Source organism: Crinia signifera, chromosome 7 (genome assembly GCF_055691185.1).
Source record: "Crinia signifera chromosome 7, ASM5569118v1, whole genome shotgun sequence".
Taxonomy (NCBI): Eukaryota; Metazoa; Chordata; class Amphibia; order Anura; family Myobatrachidae; genus Crinia; species Crinia signifera.
In genome coordinates, this window is record NC_139223.1 from 171,376,240 (window position 1) to 171,396,249 (window position 20,010).

Here is a 20,010-nt window from a genome sequence, read left to right on the forward strand (position 1 = left end):
CTAGTGTCCTAGAACAGTAGCGTCAGATTGGGGCTCCTTATACCTTCAGGGGTACACCATCGCCTCAGCTGACACTAAACCAAACCTGGGCTCAGGAAAGATCATATCTGTCATCTGTTAAATTGTGTTCTCGCCAATGTGAGGGTTTGTTCTGACACCTACAATAAGTTGGATCTGAGAGATTAGTATGTATTCTGCACCCCACTGTCCCAGCTAGTGCCGGCGCTGCACCTTCCCTCTGTCTGGATTCCTCCGTGTCCCCTTCCTCATTGTGACAGCCCTGTAATCCCTAACCTTATGTAGTGTGTACTCACTGCCTGCTTCCCACAGTATCCGTACACTTAGCTATCACATCATCCCATAAGGCCAGAGGTTGCTTTACCCCCCCCCTTACACACACACACACTTGTTCCACAGAACTCAATCCCCTTTCTGCAAATCTCTCTTCCCCCTACATATGAAATAAGTCGAATGCATCACTGTCTCTGTATGGAACCGCTGTGACCTCTTACAAATCATTGGTGTTCCCTGGTGTTGTAAGACACTGCTATGTATCCTCCTAGCTCACTGGTCTGAGTAATCCTGGTGACATCGTCACCGGTATTCCTGGGTTGGCAGAACAGATTAGTGCTACAGAATCTTCAGTCCACAACCAATTATTTACCTAGATCAGTGGTTCCCAAACTCTTTTGAATCATGGCACCCCTGAGTATCAGAATTTTTTTCATGGCACCCATAGCCCAAAAGGTTCTCGTTGATAAAATCAGAAAAAAATATAAAATTGAATAATTTGTTTTGTGTATCTCATCCTGAGTGTCTGATATGTGGTATTGGACAGGATTCCCTTTGGTTTTTCCACAATTTGTCCATTATATTGGTCATTAATCTGAATTGGTCATGAACCATCTATCCAGGGCACGTCTGCAAGTCCCCCAAGGCACCCTAGGGTGCCACGGCACACAGTTTGGAAACCACTGCCCTAGTTACTAGGGAATCATATCTGTCTCCTAGCTGGTGGGAGGGAGGGCCGCGGTCTGCTAGCTGGTGGGAGGGAGGGCCGCGGTCTGCTAGCTGGTGGGAAGGAGGGCCGCGGTCTGCTAGCTGGTGGGAGGGAGGGCCGCGGTCTGCTAGCTGGTGGGAGGGAGGGCCGCGGTCTGCTAGCTGGTGGGAGGGAGGGCCGCGGTCTGCTAGCTGGTGGGAGGGAGGGCCGCGGTCTGCTAGCTGGTGGGAAGGAGGGCCGCGGTCTGCTAGCTGGTGGGAGGGAGGGCCGCGGTCTGCTAGCTGGTGGGAGGGAGGGCCGCGGTCTGCTAGCTGGTGGGAGGGAGGGCCGCGGTCTGCTAGCTGGTGGGAGGGAGGGCCGCGGTCTGCTAGCTGGTGGGAGGGAGGGCCGCGGTCTGCTAGCTGGTGGGAGGGAGGGCCGCGGTCTGCTAGCTGGTGGGAGGGAGGGCCGCGGTCTGCTAGCTGGTGGGAGGGAGGGCCGCGGTCTGCTAGCTGGTGGGAGGGAGGGCCGCGGTCTGCTAGCTGGTGGGAGGGAGGGCCGCGGTCTGCTAGCTGGTGGGAGGGAGGGCCGCGGTCTGCTAGCTGGTGGGAGGGAGGGCCGCGGTCTGCTAGCTGGTGGGAGGGAGGGCCGCGGTCTGCTAGCTGGTGGGAGGGAGGGCCGCGGTCTGCTAGCTGGTGGGAGGGAGGGCCGCGGTCTGCTAGCTGGTGGGAGGGAGGGCCGCGGTCTGCTAGCTGGTGGGAGGGAGGGCCGCGGTCTGCTAGCTGGTGGGAGGGAGGGCCGCGGTCTGCTAGCTGGTGGGAGGGAGGGCCGGGGTCTGCTAGCTGGTGGGAGGGAGGGCCGCGGTCTGCTAGCTGGTGGGAGGGAGGGCCGCGGTCTGCTAGCTGGTGGGAGGGAGGGCCGCGGTCTGCTAGCTGGTGGGAGGGAGGGCCGCGGTCTGCTAGCTGGTGGGAGGGAGGGCCGCGGTCTGCTAGCTGGTGGGAGGGAGGGCCGCGGTCTGCTAGCTGGTGGGAGGGAGGGCCGCGGTCTGCTAGCTGGTGGGAGGGAGGGCCGCGGTGTCCTAGCTGGTGGGAGGGAGGGCCGCGGTGTCCTAGCTGGTGGGAAGGAGGGCCGCGGTCTTCTAGCTGGTGGGAGGGAGGGCCGCGGTCTTCTAGCTGGTGGGAGGGAGGGCCGCGGTCTGCTAGCTGGTGGGAGGGCCGCGGTGTCCTAGCTGGTGGAAGGGCCGCGATGTCCTAGCTGGTGGGAGGGAGGGCCGCGGTGTCCTAGCTGGTGGGAGGGAGGGCCGCGGTGTCCTAGCTGGTGGGAGGGAGGGCCGCGGTGTCCTAGCTGGTGGGAGGGAGGGCCGCGGTGTCCTAGCTGGTGGGAGGGAGGGCCGCGGTGTCCTAGCTGGTGGGAGGGAGGGCCGCGGTGTCCTAGCTGGTGGGAGGGAGGGCCGCGGTGTCCTAGCTGGTGGGAGGGAGGGCCGCGGTGTCCTAGCTGATGGGAGGGAGGGCCGCGGTGTCCTAGCTGATGGGAGGGAGGGCCGCGGTGTCCTAGCTGATGGGAGGGAGGGCCGCGGTCTCCTGGCTCATGTGCCCGGGGCTGTATGTATGTCACTGTAATGATTGTACATGGCACACACTATGGATCCTCGGTTAGTGAATGACAAGTACAGTAGTGTGCTGTAATCTGTATCAGCCGCTAATAAGTGATGTCTCTGATGGCCTCGCAGCTATGGTTCCAGCGTAATTATTTTACATTCTCTTAATTACTTTTTACTGCTGTCTGCAGATTTAATATCATTTCAATGATTTGCAATTATTATGGATAGGGCATTGGTGTTGCAAACCAATTAATATTACAAATAGTCCACCCGTGCGCCCCACAAGAGCCGATCTGTGCATTAGCCTTGATAGGACGGCTGAAGGTGAATGACCGGTTAGCTGGGATGTAAGAGCCATGGACCTTAAGCTTGTGTTGACCTTCTGTCACTGTCGACCATTCTTAGGTGTCGACCCAGGGACCTGGTACCATACTCCATACTTATTATTCTGGGCTGTTTCCTCGCAATATTCTTCTGAATCCGTCTGTGTGTTCATATTTTATTTGCTAACAGAAACGAACACTACTATAGAACTATAGAGCGCCGGCGCTGCAGGAGGGCAGGTGACGGAAGTGACGGAGTGTTGATCAATGCTTCAACGGTAATAGGTTGACCCCAAAAGGTCAACAGACACCAGGTTGATTTTGTTATTCTCGACACCTGTTGACACGGACCCCTAATTAGTGTAGAGCGTCCCCTCACGTTTCGCTTCCGTCGCCATGATTCAGGTCTGGTGTCTCGCTGCGCTTGGCAGGTTTTACCATTCTTAATTGTAGTCTACATGGATTCTAAAGCATTAAAAAAAAAAATGTAGACATTTTATTGTGTTGACCATCAGCATGTCAACCTTTTGTCAGTGTAGCCTAGTGCATTTTGACCATCACCCAAATTGATTCCGGTTGATTGATCTACAGTATCTAAGTAGACAGTCATTAGATCTGTCTCAAAAGGTCGACGTGGTCAAAGGTCAATGGGTTCAAAATGTCAACATAAAAAAGGTAGACACGTGACAAGGTGAGCATAGCGAGGCACCGAGTCCTAAGTTGTCGACATTGGCTCCCAAAATTTTAGGTAGAAACCTTTTCATGTGTTGAATGTTCCCCTGTCGACCTTTTGGGGTTAACCATTGGTTCTCAAACTTGTTCCTCAGTACCCGACATAGTTCACATTTTCTAGGTCACCCGGCAGGTGCACAGGTGCAGACATTATTCAATGACACTTTTGAAAAGATCCACAGGTGGAGCTAATTATTTCATTTGCGATTCTGTGAGAAGATCTGGAAAACGTGCACCGTGTGGGGCCCTGAGGACCGAGGTATGAGAACCTGGGATCTAGACACTGCTTATCTAATGATCCACACCCCGCCCGGGCACCATTCTGTTCTCAGTCGCTACTTGATTGGAGCATTTGGTGGATATTGTAAGTTTTATAGTACATATTGCCCCTTGTTCTGGTGTGTGACGATCCTGCCTCAGTAAACTGTGCAGTCACCGCCATCACCCTAATGGACAGGGGCATAAAGTTTGCATTTAGAACTTTTTAGAATTTAAAGATAGAGAAGTGTTTGTTAGTAGACGCCAACGTGAGAATTACCGCTCTCTGTAAATAATGACTTCCAGTCTCTCCGAGGATCTTTTTAAGAACTCTTCCCCTCCACCAAACCCCTGCCTGTTGACTCCCTCGCTGCATACTTACTGTGCTAGATTTAGGTTGCCGGCTTACTTGGGGAATTGATGTTTATAGAGTCTATTTTAAGACCCCAACCATAACATCACAAGAGAGCATTACTGCCTCAATTATAATGTCTCCAGAGTCTATCTTCCAAAGCTTGCAGCCTTCCTCTTACAGAGTTCTACAGAGCCAAGTAAAAGAGCCCAAAACTAGTCCACATGGTTAGAACTTGTTTATCGCTACTTTTAGTACATCACAAAAGTGCCGGCTTACAGCGTACTCTAGAAATTCTGCGCGGGGTTATACAAATTACTCCTTACTCCAGTTGGGATACGGCGCAGAAGAGGAACTGTACAGATTTTGAAAGACGCACAGTGCTAGAGTGAACATTACAAAGCTGTAGGGCCACCAGGATCTCTGAACACGTCCACCACAATGACCATTGTTTTCTTCTTTGTCTTACTTTAATATAATGAATTGTATCCTTAATCTGGAAGAGACAAAGCTGGCTCTCCTATAGCGGCTTGAGTGCCCACTACAAGCTTTGGATTCACTAGAATTCCCCAAAGACTCTGTTCAACAGTATGGGCACAAGTACTCATGCCTTTATGTCTCTGCATGTTTGGAATTATCAAGGAGTTGGTTTGACCTGCAATGTTTTAACAGGGTTTCGGTCTATGTCTGTGCTAAGCAGTGGGGGCTGCGCATGATCAGTACTTATAGAGCCGTGGTTCCCAACCCTGGTCCTCAAGTACCCCCAACAGTGCACGTTTTCCAGGTCACCCAGCAGGTGCACTCATTATTCAGGCACATTTTAAAAGATCCACAGGTGGAGGTGATTATTTTGCCTGTGATTTCTGTGTGGAGACCTGGAAAACGTGCACTGTTGGGGGTACTTGAGGACCAGGGTTGGGAACCACTGTTATAGAGGATGGGATTTTGTCAATCGACCCAAAACTACTTAATATTAAGGGGGGGGGGGGTACCGTCGATGGTTACTAAGCATCAATGGTCAATGACCAAGTGTCCCCATGAGAGACCATACCAAACCATTTCCCAATCTGATAAGCGTGTTGATTGTGTCTGATTGGACCCCCCCGTAAGACTCCGGTTCCAGAGGAGGGGGGATCTCGGAAGAACCGATTTACAGTGTTAACACTAACTTTAGCCGTAATGTGTAACCTGCAGCAGAGAATATTGTTACAGATTGTCAAGCGTAATGGTGGCATTTATTTCGTATACAGAACAAATGTTTTTTTCTTTTGTTAGTAAAAAGTGTTCCTCTCCCTTCTGTTCTGGTTTAGAGATCCAAGGATCCCCTTGAAAGTCAATGCATTCCAAACATGAGACCCATCACCGCGCGCTGCTCCATGTATAAAGCTGATTTCCTTGTAAACCAGGTAAGATGTGACTGTGTGACCGCCGTCTCGCTGGGTCCTATACACTGTACTCCTATTATACCGAGCTAGACCCCTGCCAGCTTGTCATTGTTATGCTGGGTACACACTAAGCCAGAGGTGCTCAAACTCGTCCCCAAACCGTTCGCGTTTTCCAGGTCACCCGACAGGTGCACTCATTACTCCGTGACATTTTAAATGATCCACAGGTGGGGCTAATTATTTCACTTGTGATTCTGTGAGGAGACCTGCAAAACATGCACTGTGTGGGGTCCCGAGGACCGATTTTGAGAACCTGTGCACTAAGCAATATGCTTAATGAGCGATATAGGCATTGTTTTCTATTGAAATCCTGGTAAAAATGATATCGTTAACGATATTGTTCAGGAATGTCATTCTGTCCCCACATGCAGTCGTCGTCCATATAGTCAAACTTGAGCTGCCGCACAGACGACGGAGAGCATCGCTATCATCCCTCCGGACGATATTACGAAAGAGAGGGCTCGGAAGAGCAGTTTTTAAACCCCCTGTATAATCTCTGTAAATCTTCTGACCGGCTTCCATGAGATCCTTTTAGGAGAGCCGCAGTTTTCATCCATCCCTACCCAACACACCAGGGACCTGTTTTCCGGCAGACAGACGGTACTTAGGCTGTTGGACAAGAACCAAAACAAACTGTGTGTTCTAGACGGGCTGAGATGCTTGTGTCAGAAAACCTAATACCCTACTTACAGACGGCCGTTTGCTAAGGATTGCGGATTACTTCATATGAGGTTCTCACTGAATGCACAAGTGTTTCCAGTAAAGGCAGAGACAGACACACAGTATCTCCTGCTATAATGAAGTCCATTGTGTCCACAAATCTTCGTGTTTTGATACATAGTTATGCTAATATTTGCTTTAGCCGGTTCTCTTAGCTGCAGCTCAGGTAGAAACCTGTTTACTGTAGGAGTAGTTTGGGAGGGTTATTGTTGAATTTCTCTAGCACGCACACTGCCGAGCTGTGACTTCTATACCAAGGCGGCACAATATCATATATAATGTGTCGCACTGCAAGATCACAGTGTAAATCCGCGCAGGTGGTTAATGCAGTAACGCATGGCGCCAATGGAGTGGTCTATGGGGGGGTGATTATAACCCAGCAGATTACCGAGTCCTTGTGACACCGCCCAGGCGAACGCACGCCCTCCCGCGCCATTTCCCCTTGCATGTGGCCGCAGCAGAGGAAATCATTCGATGGTCGGCGACTATCGAAAGATTTCTCCTCGGCTCATAAATATAAGTCAGTGGAGACCGACTTATATTTACTGGCAGTCCCATGGGAATGAATGGCCAATGTTTTCATGGGGACGCCCATGAAATGCTGAGCTTCCCCGTGTCCGTGGACCGCCCCTGTCCGCTCCCATCCCGCCCTTGGGCCCCTCCTTCCTGCTGCAAATGACCCGGCGACATTGTAAATCGCTGAGGCCGTTCGCAGTTGGGATTTAAACCGACCATCACCGGGGGCAGGGGCCGGATTCGATTCACAACTAGTGAACCAGAATCGACCCCTATATAAGGTACCTATGCAAGTCTTAAGCTAATGATCCGACGGTCTGAGTGATTTTGCAGAAGACAGAATAACAGGTCAGTGCCGGCGTTTGTCTTCTGCAGATGCTCAGCATATATTCTGCCAGTGTGTGCAGACGCTGGACGGGGACTTGTTACTGTACGGAGGAGATCCAGCAGCTTTATTGATGCTGATTATTGAGTGTGTTTGTTTCTTGCCACCAATAAATCTTCCTATAATTGCTGATGTGCACACGTGCCAGTTCTCACTGACGAATGCAGATTGTGTCTGCAGTGTGGGGTGTAACTGTGCCCAGCTCTGCACCGGCCTCTGTGTGTGCGCGGGTGTAACTGTGCCCACCTCTGCACCAGCCTCTGTGTGTGCGCGGGTGTAACTGTGCCCAGCTCTGCACCGGCCTCTGTGTGTGCGTGGGTGTAACTGTGCCCAGCTCTGCACCGGCCTCTGTGTCTGTGCGCGGGTATAACTGTGCCCAGCTTTGCACCTGCCTCTGTGCCTGTGCGCGGGTGTAACTGTGCCCAGCTCTGCACCGGCCTGTGTGTCTGTGCAGGAGTGTAACTCTGCCCAGCTCTGCACCGGCCTGTGCTCAGGTGTAACTGTGCCCAGCTCTGCACCGGCCTCTGTGTCTGTGCACGAGTGTAACTCTGCCCAGCTCTGCACCGGCCTGTGCGTGGGTGTAACTGCACCCAGCTCTGCACCAGCCTCTGTCTGTGCGCGGGTGTAACTGTGCCCAGCTCTGCACCGGCCTCTGTGTCTGCACGCGGGTAAAACTGTGCCCAGCTCTGCACCCGCCTCTGTGCCTGTGCGCGGGTGTAACTCTGACCAGCTCTGCATCGGCCTCTGTGTCTGTGCACGAGTGTAACTCTGCCCAGCTCTGCACCGGCCTGTGCGTGGGTGTAACTGCACCCAGCTCTGCACCAGCCTCTGTGTGTGCGCGGGTGTAACTGTGCCCAGCTCTGCACCGGCCTCTGTGTGTGCGCGGGTGTAACTGTGCCCAGCTCTGCACCGGCCTCTGTGTCTGTGCGCGGGTATAACTGTGCCCAGCTTTGCACCTGCCTCTGTGCCTGTGCGCGGGTGTAACTGTGCCCAGCTCTGCACCGGCCTGTGTGTCTGTGCAGGAGTGTAACTCTGCCCAGCTCTGCACCGGCCTGTGCTCAGGTGTAACTGTGCCCAGCTCTGCACCGGCCTCTGTGTCTGTGCACGAGTGTAACTCTGCCCAGCTCTGCACCGGCCTGTGCGTGGGTGTAACTGCACCCAGCTCTGCACCAGCCTCTGTCTGTGCGCGGGTGTAACTGTGCCCAGCTCTGCACCGGCCTCTGTGTCTGCACGCGGGTAAAACTGTGCCCAGCTCTGCACCCGCCTCTGTGCCTGTGCGTGGGTGTAACTCTGCCCAGCTCTGCATCGGCCTCTGTGTCTGTGCACGAGTGTAACTCTGCCCAGCTCTGCACCGGCCTGTGCGTGGGTGTAACTGCACCCAGCTCTGCACCAGCCTCTGTCTGTGCGCGGGTGTAACTGTGCCCAGCTCTGCACCGGCCTCTGTGTCTGCGCGCGGGTATAACTGTGCCCAGCTCTGCACCCGCCTCTGTGCCTGTGCGCGGGTGTAACTCTGACCAGCTCTGCATCGGCCTCTGTGTCTGTGCACGAGTGTAACTATGCCCAGCTCTGCACCGGCCTGTGCGTGGGTGTAACTGCACCCAGCTCTGTACCCGCCTCTGTCTGTGCGCGGGTGTAACTGTGCCCAGCTCTGCACCGGCCTCTGTCTGTGTGTGGGTGTATCTGTGCCCATTTCTGCGCCTGCTTCTACCAATCTCCCAGAAATCAGTTTGCACAGGTGCAGTAATTTGGGGGAAGTGGCTAGAAGATGAGCCAGCAGACACTGGAATAGGCTCTCGCGTATTATATGCTCTCTCTATGCCAACATAGATGGCAAAATAAAAACAGGCCGGTTTAATAAAAATCATGAAAATTTCACGACGACCTTGTGACCAGCCGACAGCCGCTGCTTGGCACAGCTCAGTTGCGTGTCATGAAAAGTGAAATCAACAGGGCAGCAGGATGCATTCCGAGGGTTATGATACCGGCAGGGCACCGCGTCCTGGGACAGAAGCTTAACGAGCCACGGGTTGAAGAGCCCTGAGTCAGTTCTCATCTGTCTTTGTATAAGCATATGCCACAGACAGACGTGCAGGCTGATCAGCCGGTTCCAAATCCGGCATTTACATTGTATATGTTTGGAGATTTGTTTCCAGCGCGTTCAGCCTCAGCGCTTGTCAGATTTTCCATCCAGCCTGATCTCCTTTCTCTAGGCCTCATGTATATTTAAGCTGCCCTGCTGCATCTTTCTGTAAGGAGTCTCCCGTGCCAAGGTCGGGCAGCAGCGTGACCCCCCCATGTGTTATCAGGCCGGCGAATGGTGAATAACTTACAGTAGTTTATTAGTTTGCGATGATCTAGTAAAATACAGACACGGAACAAGCTGAGCAGCCAACCATGGCCGTATCATTGTGATCCGTCTCCCCAGACATCGGCTTTGTCTTTGGAGTACTCTGGAAAGATGATATTTAGCAGGTGTATTATGTATTCTGCTTTCCAGTTATGAGCTGGGCTTGAATTTTTTTGTTTAAATGTTTTTGCCTGATTTAGCTAAAAAGGGAATGGTGTTTTGGCTCGTCACCAGATGTATATGGTTATTTTACTGTATATTATTTCGTTACTAACATTGATGTATACAGTAGCATCTATATGTCATACGGTGTGACGGACACGATCTGTGATGTGTAGTGTTCCGGATTGTTCTTTATATTGCGCATCCTATACACATCGCAGACACTGCAAAACACCACTCACTGGAGATTCTGGGCTGCCACTTAAACTGTGCAGGAATTGAGTTTATAGATGTACAGATGAACCGCAAGAGAAAGCCGCAGACGCTGCTTCATAGCACTTCTTACAAAGATTCAGCTTCTTGTGCGCACGGGCGTACAATTGTCACCCAAATCCAAGCGATCAGTGTAATCCAGCGATGCCGTTTTGTCATTCCCAGTTCTGTTTATGCAAATAAGATGCACAATTTAAGCGTGAAAGGCGATTGGCCCGACTGAGCTCCCTGAGACCTGGTTCACTGAGATGGGGGGTTGGCAGGACTTAAGCTACAGTGTAGAGGCCACATCTGTATACACTAGGGTTTATTTTTATCAGAAGCCAACTAACCTTCCTGTATTGGATGGTTTGGTGCGGGGACGGAAAGCGTAGGAATCCAATTCTAACACACGGAGAACGTACAAACTCCACACACTTAGTGGGACTTAAACCCAAGACCTCAGCACTGCAATGCAGCAAGCTGACCATTGTCCATTGTGCCACCTGTAGGAGGAGTTTGCACTTCCTCCATAGCTGCCGTTTCCTGAATCCTATTTCCATGTTTTTCATTAATCCGCTTCTTGTGATACCGTCGTTACCTCGGATTTTACCTGCATTCAGCTTTGAGCTTTTTAAATAATTTAGTGAAAATACTTGCAGATTGCCAGATGATAACAATACTTCCCCAGTGCCCATTATGTCACAGTACACAGAGCGTGGCAGCCAGCCAGTACCAGGCCTCTAAGGTCACCGTACAGAAAGCAGATGGCTTCATGGTTGGTAACAGTACAGCACTCCTATACTGGTGACTCGCACAGCCCAAGTGGCTGTATCCTGCGGCCCAGGTGTTATTGGGAAGTAACCAATTGTTTTGTTCTTCCGCAGTAACCGAGCAGTGGACGTGGGAAGAAGATGCTGGGATCGGAACGTGCGGTAGTGGAAGAATGGCTCTCGGAATACAAGGTGATTGCAGGAAGTTGTGTGTGTGTGTGTGTTTGTGTGTTCGTGTTCTTTATTGTTCCGGTTGGACCTGGAAACGTTTTAAACCAGATGTTACAAAAAAAAAAAATAATTCTCTTTATTAAGCATTTTAATATTGTACAATGACATACAAAACATGCATAAAACATACATAAACAAAGCCTACACCTCGTAAATACATTACAGACCACTCATTATCAGCATAGAATCTCAAATCTATCTTGTTCAACTATTACCTCTATAAGAGAATAGCGATCCTCAATTATCGTATTCTTACCAATCCCCTGGGAATACCTTTCCCCTCAGTGCTGCTCTTCCCATTTTTTAACAGGAGTATAGTGCCCGTATAGGGCGTCCTACGTATTTTCTGGATTTAGCCAACCGCCCTTTTAGGTAGAAGACAAATTTGATTAATTTATACCTAACTAGCTCGGTGCCTTTTTATACTAAAGTGTAAAATATACATGAACTAATCAATTTTCTACAAGTATTATTCTTTTAAAATATTAAGAATGTAATAAAAGATGTTACAAATTTTGGTGCATCCAGTTATGATCCAGGGCACCTAAATGATGGTATACAAATCTCAGGCTGGTAATAATGCATTTATTGGGGATATGGTTGCAAGGTCAACATACATTATGTCGACCACTATAGGTAGACAGTGCTTCGGTCGACAGATGAAATAGGACAGTTGACAGCATTGGACAGTCAATACACTCATTAGGTTGACAAGGACCTTCATAGTGTATACCCTATGACCCATACCCATTTATTGGCCCAGCACGGGTGCCGGTAAGGAAGAGCTTATTCTATACCAGTGGTTCCCAACCCTGGTCCTCAAGTAGCCCCAACAGTGCACGTTTTGCAGGTCTCCACACAGAATCAGTGAAATAATTTGCTCCACCTGTGGGTCTTTTAAAATGTGCCTGAATAATCTGTGCACCTGCTGGGTGACATGGAAGACGTGCACTGTTGGGGGTACTTGAGGACCAGGGTTGGGAACCACTGATCTATACAATCTTTTTCTCTGATTCCACTGTGCCCCCTAGTGGATGAAAGAGAAAACAGCACTCTGCAGTGGGTGAACATGCGTTCTAGAGCGTAACATGCAGATGACTTCAGGCCTAACTTGACGTTCGGGGCAGCTCCTGTTAATTAGGCAGTAGCAGAGGGGACGTGCGGGCGAGATTCAGCTATGGCGCGGAACGGACCTTATGCTGGATAATGCCGGGTCTGTCTGTCTCGCCCTCCTCCGTAAACACGCTCTGAAGTGTTTTATTATGATCCCTCTCACTTGTCACCATGGCAATAAAATACACAGAGAACATTTTCCCTGTATAAAAATATATTTCATTAATACATAAATTCAAAAACATCTGGAGTATCATGTATAGGAACGTTTCAATCATCGATGCATCGGCAAGCGCTTAGCGTCCGTCTTTATTGACCCCATCATTGCTGTGATTTCCCCGATGGCGCTCAAAACCACCTATGATCAGAGCTAGATGATCAACGATCCATTAGTAAGTTTTCAAAAATCCCAGACAGACCTGATCCCAAATATTTTTCATTTTGAATCGGCGAGTCATGGAATCCCACGTTGCATCCTCCGCCCCAGCCGTCCGAGACCCGTGGAATAGCCCCTATTCTCCTTAACCCTTTCATTGCCAACATCACTGTGAGAGATGTTCAAGATATCGGCTAAAAATCCCAGCGTCGCTGACATTTATTATATAAATTCAAATAAAAAATGTTGCGTAAAAACTAGTGGTGGGCAACGATTAAAATTTTTAATCGCGATTAATCGCATGAAATGTTTGCGATTAACTGCGATTAATCGAATTTTTAGGCACAAAGGTGCTGCTTACCTACAATCTCGTAGCCAAGAGTTCCATGCTAGTTGCCAGGGGGGATTACATGCTTGTTGCCAAGGGGGGATTACATGCTCGTTGTCATAGGGGGTTCCATGCTCGTTGCCAGGGGTAATTACATGCTCTTTCCATGCTTGCTGCTATAGTGGGTGAAATTATCATTGCCAGGGGGGAATACATGCTTGCTGCTATGGGGGTTAAATGCTCGTTTTTAAGGGGGAGATAAATCTTAATTGTGGGGGGGGGAGCAGCGCCACCAGTCAGCGGCAGTGTCTGTGTCTCCCCACCAACGGCAGCAGTGCTAGGCAGCAGAAACAACCAGCGCCTCCCCACCAGCCTGCACCACAGCAGCAGAGGAGACAGCCGCTAGAGGTACAGAAGTACTTCTAGCGTGTCTTCTCTCTGGTGGTGGCCATTTTTGGAGAGGTGCAGGGTCTCTGTATTGCTGTCAGAGACCCTGCGCCTTCGCGACGCCACTACCCCTGCCGCCTGGCGCCCTCCCAGCGTTAACGGCATTAAAAAAGTTAATCTGAGTTAAGGTGCTGGTGCGTTAACGCGTTATTAACGCATTAACGTGCCCAGCAATAGTAAAAACAGATTATATTTCCTATGTAAGGTAACATTACAGGTCATTATGAGGAAAACAAATTGTTTGCTTGGCAATTGTCACACCTATTTTGAGAAATTCCCTTGGCACTCAAAGGGTTAAGGTGCATTCTTTCTGTGATTAATTAGAGCGCATAGATTTTTCAACTCTTAAATTTGTTGACGGTACAAAGAACACAAGGGGTCTTGTATGAGAGATGTTCTGAGACTCATATCAACATGTAGGTTTATTAGATTTGGGTGAGTTATTTTGTTTCTGTGCAGGGTAAATACTGGCTGCTTTATGTGTACACTGCAATATAGATCTCACTTTGAAGTAAAACCCCACCCAAATCTAACTCTCTCTGCACAAGTTACATCTGCCCCACCTGCAGTGCACATGGTTTTGTCCATCTAAGAAGGATTTTGTCAGAAAGAGTGAACTAGAATAAGGCTCATAGTTACATAGTAGGTGAGGCTGAATAAAGACTTGCGTCCATCTAGTTCAACCTATGTTTATAGTAGCTAATCCCTTGTTGTATAGTATGTTCTGATATTTTAGAGACAGATTATGGGGGAGATTCTCTAAGAATCTCCGCCCCCCTTCGCCTCTCTTCGCAATTATAATTATTGCATATGCTGTAACATATGCGATAATTATAGCAAAGGACAGCTCTTGCGTTAAGAGCTGTCCTTTGCGGTGAGAGTCGCCGGGTCCCAGCAGGTCCCGGCGGCTCCCCCATCCCTCACACACTCGGTGCTGCTGCACCGGGCTCTCCTCCTCCCTGCACCCGGAAGAGGATCAGTGCAGGGAGGAGGTCACAGGTCCGAGCAGCACTGCTCTGTGCTGCCCAGACACAGGTGAGGGGGCGATGTGGCGGGGGGGGGGGGGGGGCGGCGGAGGGTTGCGGTAGAAGCCCATTGGCTTCTATGGGCCATCGCCAGATTTTTCTGGCGATGCCCCCCGCCACGTTAACCCGGCGGGGGATGCTTACAGCATCCCAAAATGCGGTAAAAGCCCAGATAACAGGGTTTTTACCGCATTTCTTGTTTAGCGAATCTCCCCCTTTGTTACTTATTCATACCCATGGGTGTTTTTAACCAATAAATGTTTATTCCACCTTATTTTAAACGTATTTATAGTGTCTGCCGACACCACTTCTTCAGGAAGTATGACTGTTCTGACTGTAGAGAAATTTTTGCTTCTAGATGAACAAAATCTTTTTTCTTCTAATCTAAATTTGTGCCCTTGATTCCTTTCTAGTAGGAAAAAGGGCGTTTGAAAGTTCCTTATATTGGCCCGTAATGTATTTATTGAGCATGTCCCCCCTTAAACGTCTCTTCTCTAGTGTTGTTATATATAATAATTTTTCCTTAGTGTTTGCAACTTCCTCGAGCTGCGCACATGCAAGCAGGTAAATAATCTACAGAGTGTCTAGAATTACAGTTCCCCTATTCTAAGCTATCTACAGTAAAGACTACTACTTGGAATGTTGGCAAATATTAAGTAAGTCTTAATGAGGTCACGGGAAGGAAATTCACAGCAATAAAAAAAAGTTTATATAATTTTCACCAGGGGGAGTTATTTCACCAGGAAAGTATCGAATATGCAAATGTCTTCTCGCGTCATCCCTCTTACCACTATTTGCAGTAAATCCTTTTCATTCTCATTTCCCTAAATTCCAAATGAAGTAAATGTACGAGACCGTGCGTTACTGGTGACATTGTTTCAGATCTTTGGAACGGTCCAATTGTTTTGCTGCGAGTCTCGTCCCCATCGCCTCCTTAAGATTTACCTAACATTCTGAGAAGTAGTTTTTGCTCTAAACTTCTTGGAATAGGTGACCTGTAATTATAGACGCACTGTTTCTCCTAATTAATCAGGACTGGTCATTAGTGGCTGGTTTGGGTTTATGTTTGTGTTATCTGATACTCTTTTAACCCTTTTTATTAAATATATATATTTTTTAAATGGTCTGTTTTGTTCTTTATATAAACAGGTATTACCTGAAACCCAGCTGTCTGCTTATGCTGCAACGCTTCATCGCAAGAAGACTCTAGTGTCTGCTCTCTATAAAGTCATTCAAGATCCCAATAACGAGGTAATCGTGTAATACAGTGCGGTACTTTCTTAAATACTTTTAGATCTTGCTGTGACACTTACATTGGGGCAGATGTATTAAGTCTTAACAAGAGATAAATCCAAGAGTGATAAAGGGCCTTATTCTGATCGGTGCGGCCGGATCCGAATATGCGGCCAGGACCGTGCGTGCGAAACCCCGCCTTCCATACGGATCGCCAACTCCGTCCGTACGCGGTAAGAAGCTGGCCGAACGGACCACACGTGTATTTTTCATGGAATACGCCTCCTCCATCTCAGGGAACCTCCCCCATCATTCGATGGTCGCAGAACATCGAATGCAGGACCGAGTGGTCCACCAGCTCCCGCAACCTCAGACCACACGGACATTTTTCCGTGCAAAAGCAGGGATCTGGGCGGGTAGCTGACATCCGGCGATGTCATATGTCCGCCCCCTACACGTGCGTCACGGCCGCATTACCATACGTACGCCCAGCGTTTGCATGGGAACGCCCATGAAACGCGGGGCGTATGCATATGGTAATGAGCCCAAATAGCCCTTCACGCCCCTCTCCACCCCCTGTTCGGAGTGTTCACATTTAATGCGGGATTTTGCCGTACGCCCCGCTCGCACATGCGCAGAGACGCCTCTGCACATGCGCAGACACAAAACATCGGCGGCACGAACGCACGCGGATATTACCGCACCAACCAGAATAAGGGCCAAAGAGAGATAAATGTCCAGCCAATCACCTGCTAACTGCCATGTTACAGGCTGTGTTTGAAAAAAGTCAGTAAGGAGCTGATTGGCTGGACGTTTATCTCTCTTTACCACCCTTGCATTTATCTCTTGTTAAGGCCTGTGTTATATTTTATATTCTGCTCTCCTGTTTCACGTCCTGATCGGTGCCATGTGAGATGCCTGGCTACCGCCCGAAGGAGGATATCACTAGAGACCCACAGAAGCGCAAATATCATGAGTATACACTAGACCACAAGTCCTCAAACTCGGTCCTCAGGACCCCACACGGTGCATGTTTTGCAGGTCTCCTCATAGAATCACAAGTGATATAATTAGCTGCACCTGTGAATCTTTTAAAATGTGTCAATGAGTAATGAATGCACCTGTGCAACTGCCGGGTGACCTGGAAAACGTGAACTGTGTTGAGTCCTGAGGACCGAGTTTGAGAACCACAGCGTACCAAACTGTGTACCCAGTTTAAGCTGCACCACTTTTACGAATGTTGCAGCGGCATAGTATTTGTGTCTTGTTCTCTTCTAAGATACAGATCAGTAAACCCCTGATTTGTCCGTACTGTTGCGATCGGCTAATTGTGAGGTCTGATTTATTTGTCGGTGTATTTGTATCTTTTTTGGTGCAGCACTTTTTTTTTCCCTTTCTTACAATGGTTCTTACACAGACTATTCTAAGTAATAAAGTGCAGCCATAGAAAGCCTAACACTGTTTTGGGTGATTTATAATTTAATAATATTTCATGCCATGAAATGGAAGTGTTCCTTGTCTAAAGAGCTAACAATCTAAGAGATATGAGGAACATTTGGAAACTGTCTATCTCAGATTTTTTTTTTTTGGACCTTGGGGACATTACTAGACTTTTAGCTTGGTGCATGGACTGCAACCTACTTATCATGAAGTGAGGAAAGCGTTATTTCCTCGTGTGACACCAGTGTGCTGTCCTCCTCCTGATAACAATACACGAGTACCAAAGGGTAATGGGTACTTGTGTATTATAGCGGCGCCCCCGATGTACATCATATGCGATGCGACGCGATTTTGACCCCCTATACGATTAAAAATCGTATAAGCACCCTAAAGGGTGCTTTTGAGCACCCTAATGGGTGCTAACAATGTTAAATGCACCCCCACGCCACCCCCCCACTATAAACGTGAACCTGAAGCGTGGCAAGCACAGCAAGCCCGCGAGGGGAGGCGGTACGCGTCCTACGACCTTTTCATACCCCCACTATCCACGTCGGCGTGGAGTTGAGAATAGATTAGTGTGGCGAGCGCAGCAAGCCACCGAGCCCGAAGCGTGGCGAGCGGATGCGGATACCTTCACAGGTAAACGCGTCCCTTCGCGGGCTTCACAGGTATCCGCGTCCCCTCGCAGGGCTCGCCACGATTCGGGCTCGGTGGCTCGCTGCGCTCGCCACACTATTCTATTCTCAACTCCACGCCGACGTGGATAGTGGGGGTATGAAAAGGTCGTAGGACGCGTACCGCTGCCCCTCGCGGGCTCGCTGCGCTCGCCACGCTTTGGGTTCACGTTTATAGTGGGGGGGTGGCGTGGGGGTGCATTTAACATTGTATGCACCCATTAGGGTGCTTATACAATGTTTAATCGCATCGCATCGTATGGCATTGTATGCCATGTACAATGGCATACAATTTGAAAATTGTATGCCATCGTACACTAACCAACGACCGCGTCGCATCGCATACCATCGCATGCGTTATGGTATACGATGCGATGGGCGCCGCCAAAATACACAAGTACCGGGTAATGTTTGGAGTGCTTGGAATGCTAATTGGAGTGCAAAATTGGACCGCTTCTCTAATCCCGTCTGATAATGTGAGGTTTTACTTTGTGCTGTTATTCAACCTGATGGTTATTTTATTTTCCTTTTGAAATGAAGCTGCAGTAAAACCTTTTTACCTCCCATACTTTTAGCGAAACTGCAGTGTCCCTCCATAATGACTTTCTCAGATTATAATACACACAGAATGTCCCGGCATCATCTGCAAGTTCATGCGGGGATCTGATAGAAGCAGAGCAGTCGCCAACCATTGTACTTGCAGCGTGGGTGTACAGTATGTGCCCTGTGGGCAATCATGGGTCATTAACAGAGACTCTGAATGAGTATTGATATTTAATCAGCGAGGATGGAGAATGTGTGTATAGATGGCTCATTACACAGGGACACGATCTCCTCCTCTAATGTATCTTCTGCAATGAATAATACACATTAATATTAACTGACACAGAGTATCGGATCCATGGTACCCACATAACATAGCGCGTCTGGTAGCCCAGTTACTACAGCGGTACTGGTCAGAGGAGAGCGGCAGGAGGTTTTAGTGTGGACACCTGCACTAGCGGGAGACACAGCGGGGAGGTGCGATGCATCAGCCAATCAGCATCTGCAGACAGCCAAACTCAAGCGGTTGCCTAGTGCTAGAGACAGCCCTCATTGGTTGTTTGGACCCTCTCCTGACCAGCGCGGTGCTTGTATGGCCCGGTCTCCTACTCTTCATAATTGCACCAACCCGTCCTATGTTAGATTGCCTATCCAGGCTTACGTGTGGTAACTGCATGGGTCATATGTGCGTGCAACAGTTTTTTTTGTCGGGGGTGGAGGTTTTGGGTAAGCAGATAATCCCATGCCATAGCGTTCTGCGTGGGGTTGCTTTGTGCACATAGAGGTAATTGCGGCTGCTGTTACGGGTTATAGACTGGGACATGGACTGCAGGCGTGTAACCCTGGAACCATCCTCTGTTTGCAGCTCCTGGAACCAATCTGCCACCAGCTGTTTGAGCTGTACCGGAGCTCCGAAGTGCGGCTGAAGAGATTCACCATGCAGTTCCTGCCGGAGCTGATATCCATCTACCTGCGTCTTACTGCCAGCCGCGACCGGCAGAGCAACGGCTGTATAGAAGCGCTCCTATTGGGCATTTACAACCTGGTAAGGACCTTGCAAACCTGGAAAGCGGACATTTCCCATCAGGCACTGGGGCAACGTCGGTGTAATCTTCATAGCCAGGGATATTGGGGTATCGCATGAGCAGGACATTTGTAGCACAGATTACAGCCTCTGTTACTGCTGGTAATACACACAGAGGGGTTTGAAATATTGTCAACATGATCAGAAGTTTTTACAAAACTTTATTGGTGGACTAGTGGTGACATTCCTGATTCAGTGGGTTCGGGAACTCCGGTGGTGTCTTACGGGTCTAGCAGTGACGTCTGAGTGGCTTACCTTTTATCTTATCCTGCGGTGGTTCTGGCAGTAATTACTACTAACCTCTAATTATCATAATAGTGCCTAACCTTAACTTTCCCCTCCTACAGCCTAACCCCATGTCCCCCCCCCCCCCATAGCCTAACTGCATGACCCCCCCCCCCCCCCCACTCGTTCCTAACTGTCCCTTTTACTTGCCTAATCTGCACCCTTCACCTAGTAGCTAACCCACCCCCTAATGCATAACCCTACCCTCTCAGACTAACCATATCCTTCCCCCTAGCTCCTTTCCTTCCATTCCCGTGGCCTAAAATGAACCCACCCCCTTGTTCCTAACCATCCATCCTGTGACCAATCTCTCCCCTCTGCATCCTAACCCTGAACATCTTCTTCTGTATGCTAACCCTACCCTTCAGTATCTTAAATCTCCCCTAG

At 49.4% G+C, this 20,010-nt stretch overlaps 1 protein-coding gene across 4 annotated transcripts in view; it reads left to right on the forward strand.

Moving 5' to 3' along the window:
• The window catches only part of HYCC2 (hyccin PI4KA lipid kinase complex subunit 2), a 76,321-nt gene that overhangs the window by 32,674 nt on the left and 23,637 nt on the right, over positions 1–20,010 (forward strand). For all 4 annotated transcript variants that reach the window (XM_083154352.1, XM_083154350.1, XM_083154349.1 and 1 more), the window contains 4 exons: positions 5,555–5,650; positions 10,959–11,036; positions 15,514–15,615; positions 19,120–19,299. In XM_083154352.1, coding sequence (XP_083010478.1) covers positions 10,986–11,036; positions 15,514–15,615; positions 19,120–19,299 — 333 coding nt within the window. In that variant the 5' untranslated portion in view covers positions 5,555–5,650; positions 10,959–10,985. The remainder of the gene's footprint in view (positions 1–5,554; positions 5,651–10,958; positions 11,037–15,513; positions 15,616–19,119; positions 19,300–20,010) is intronic.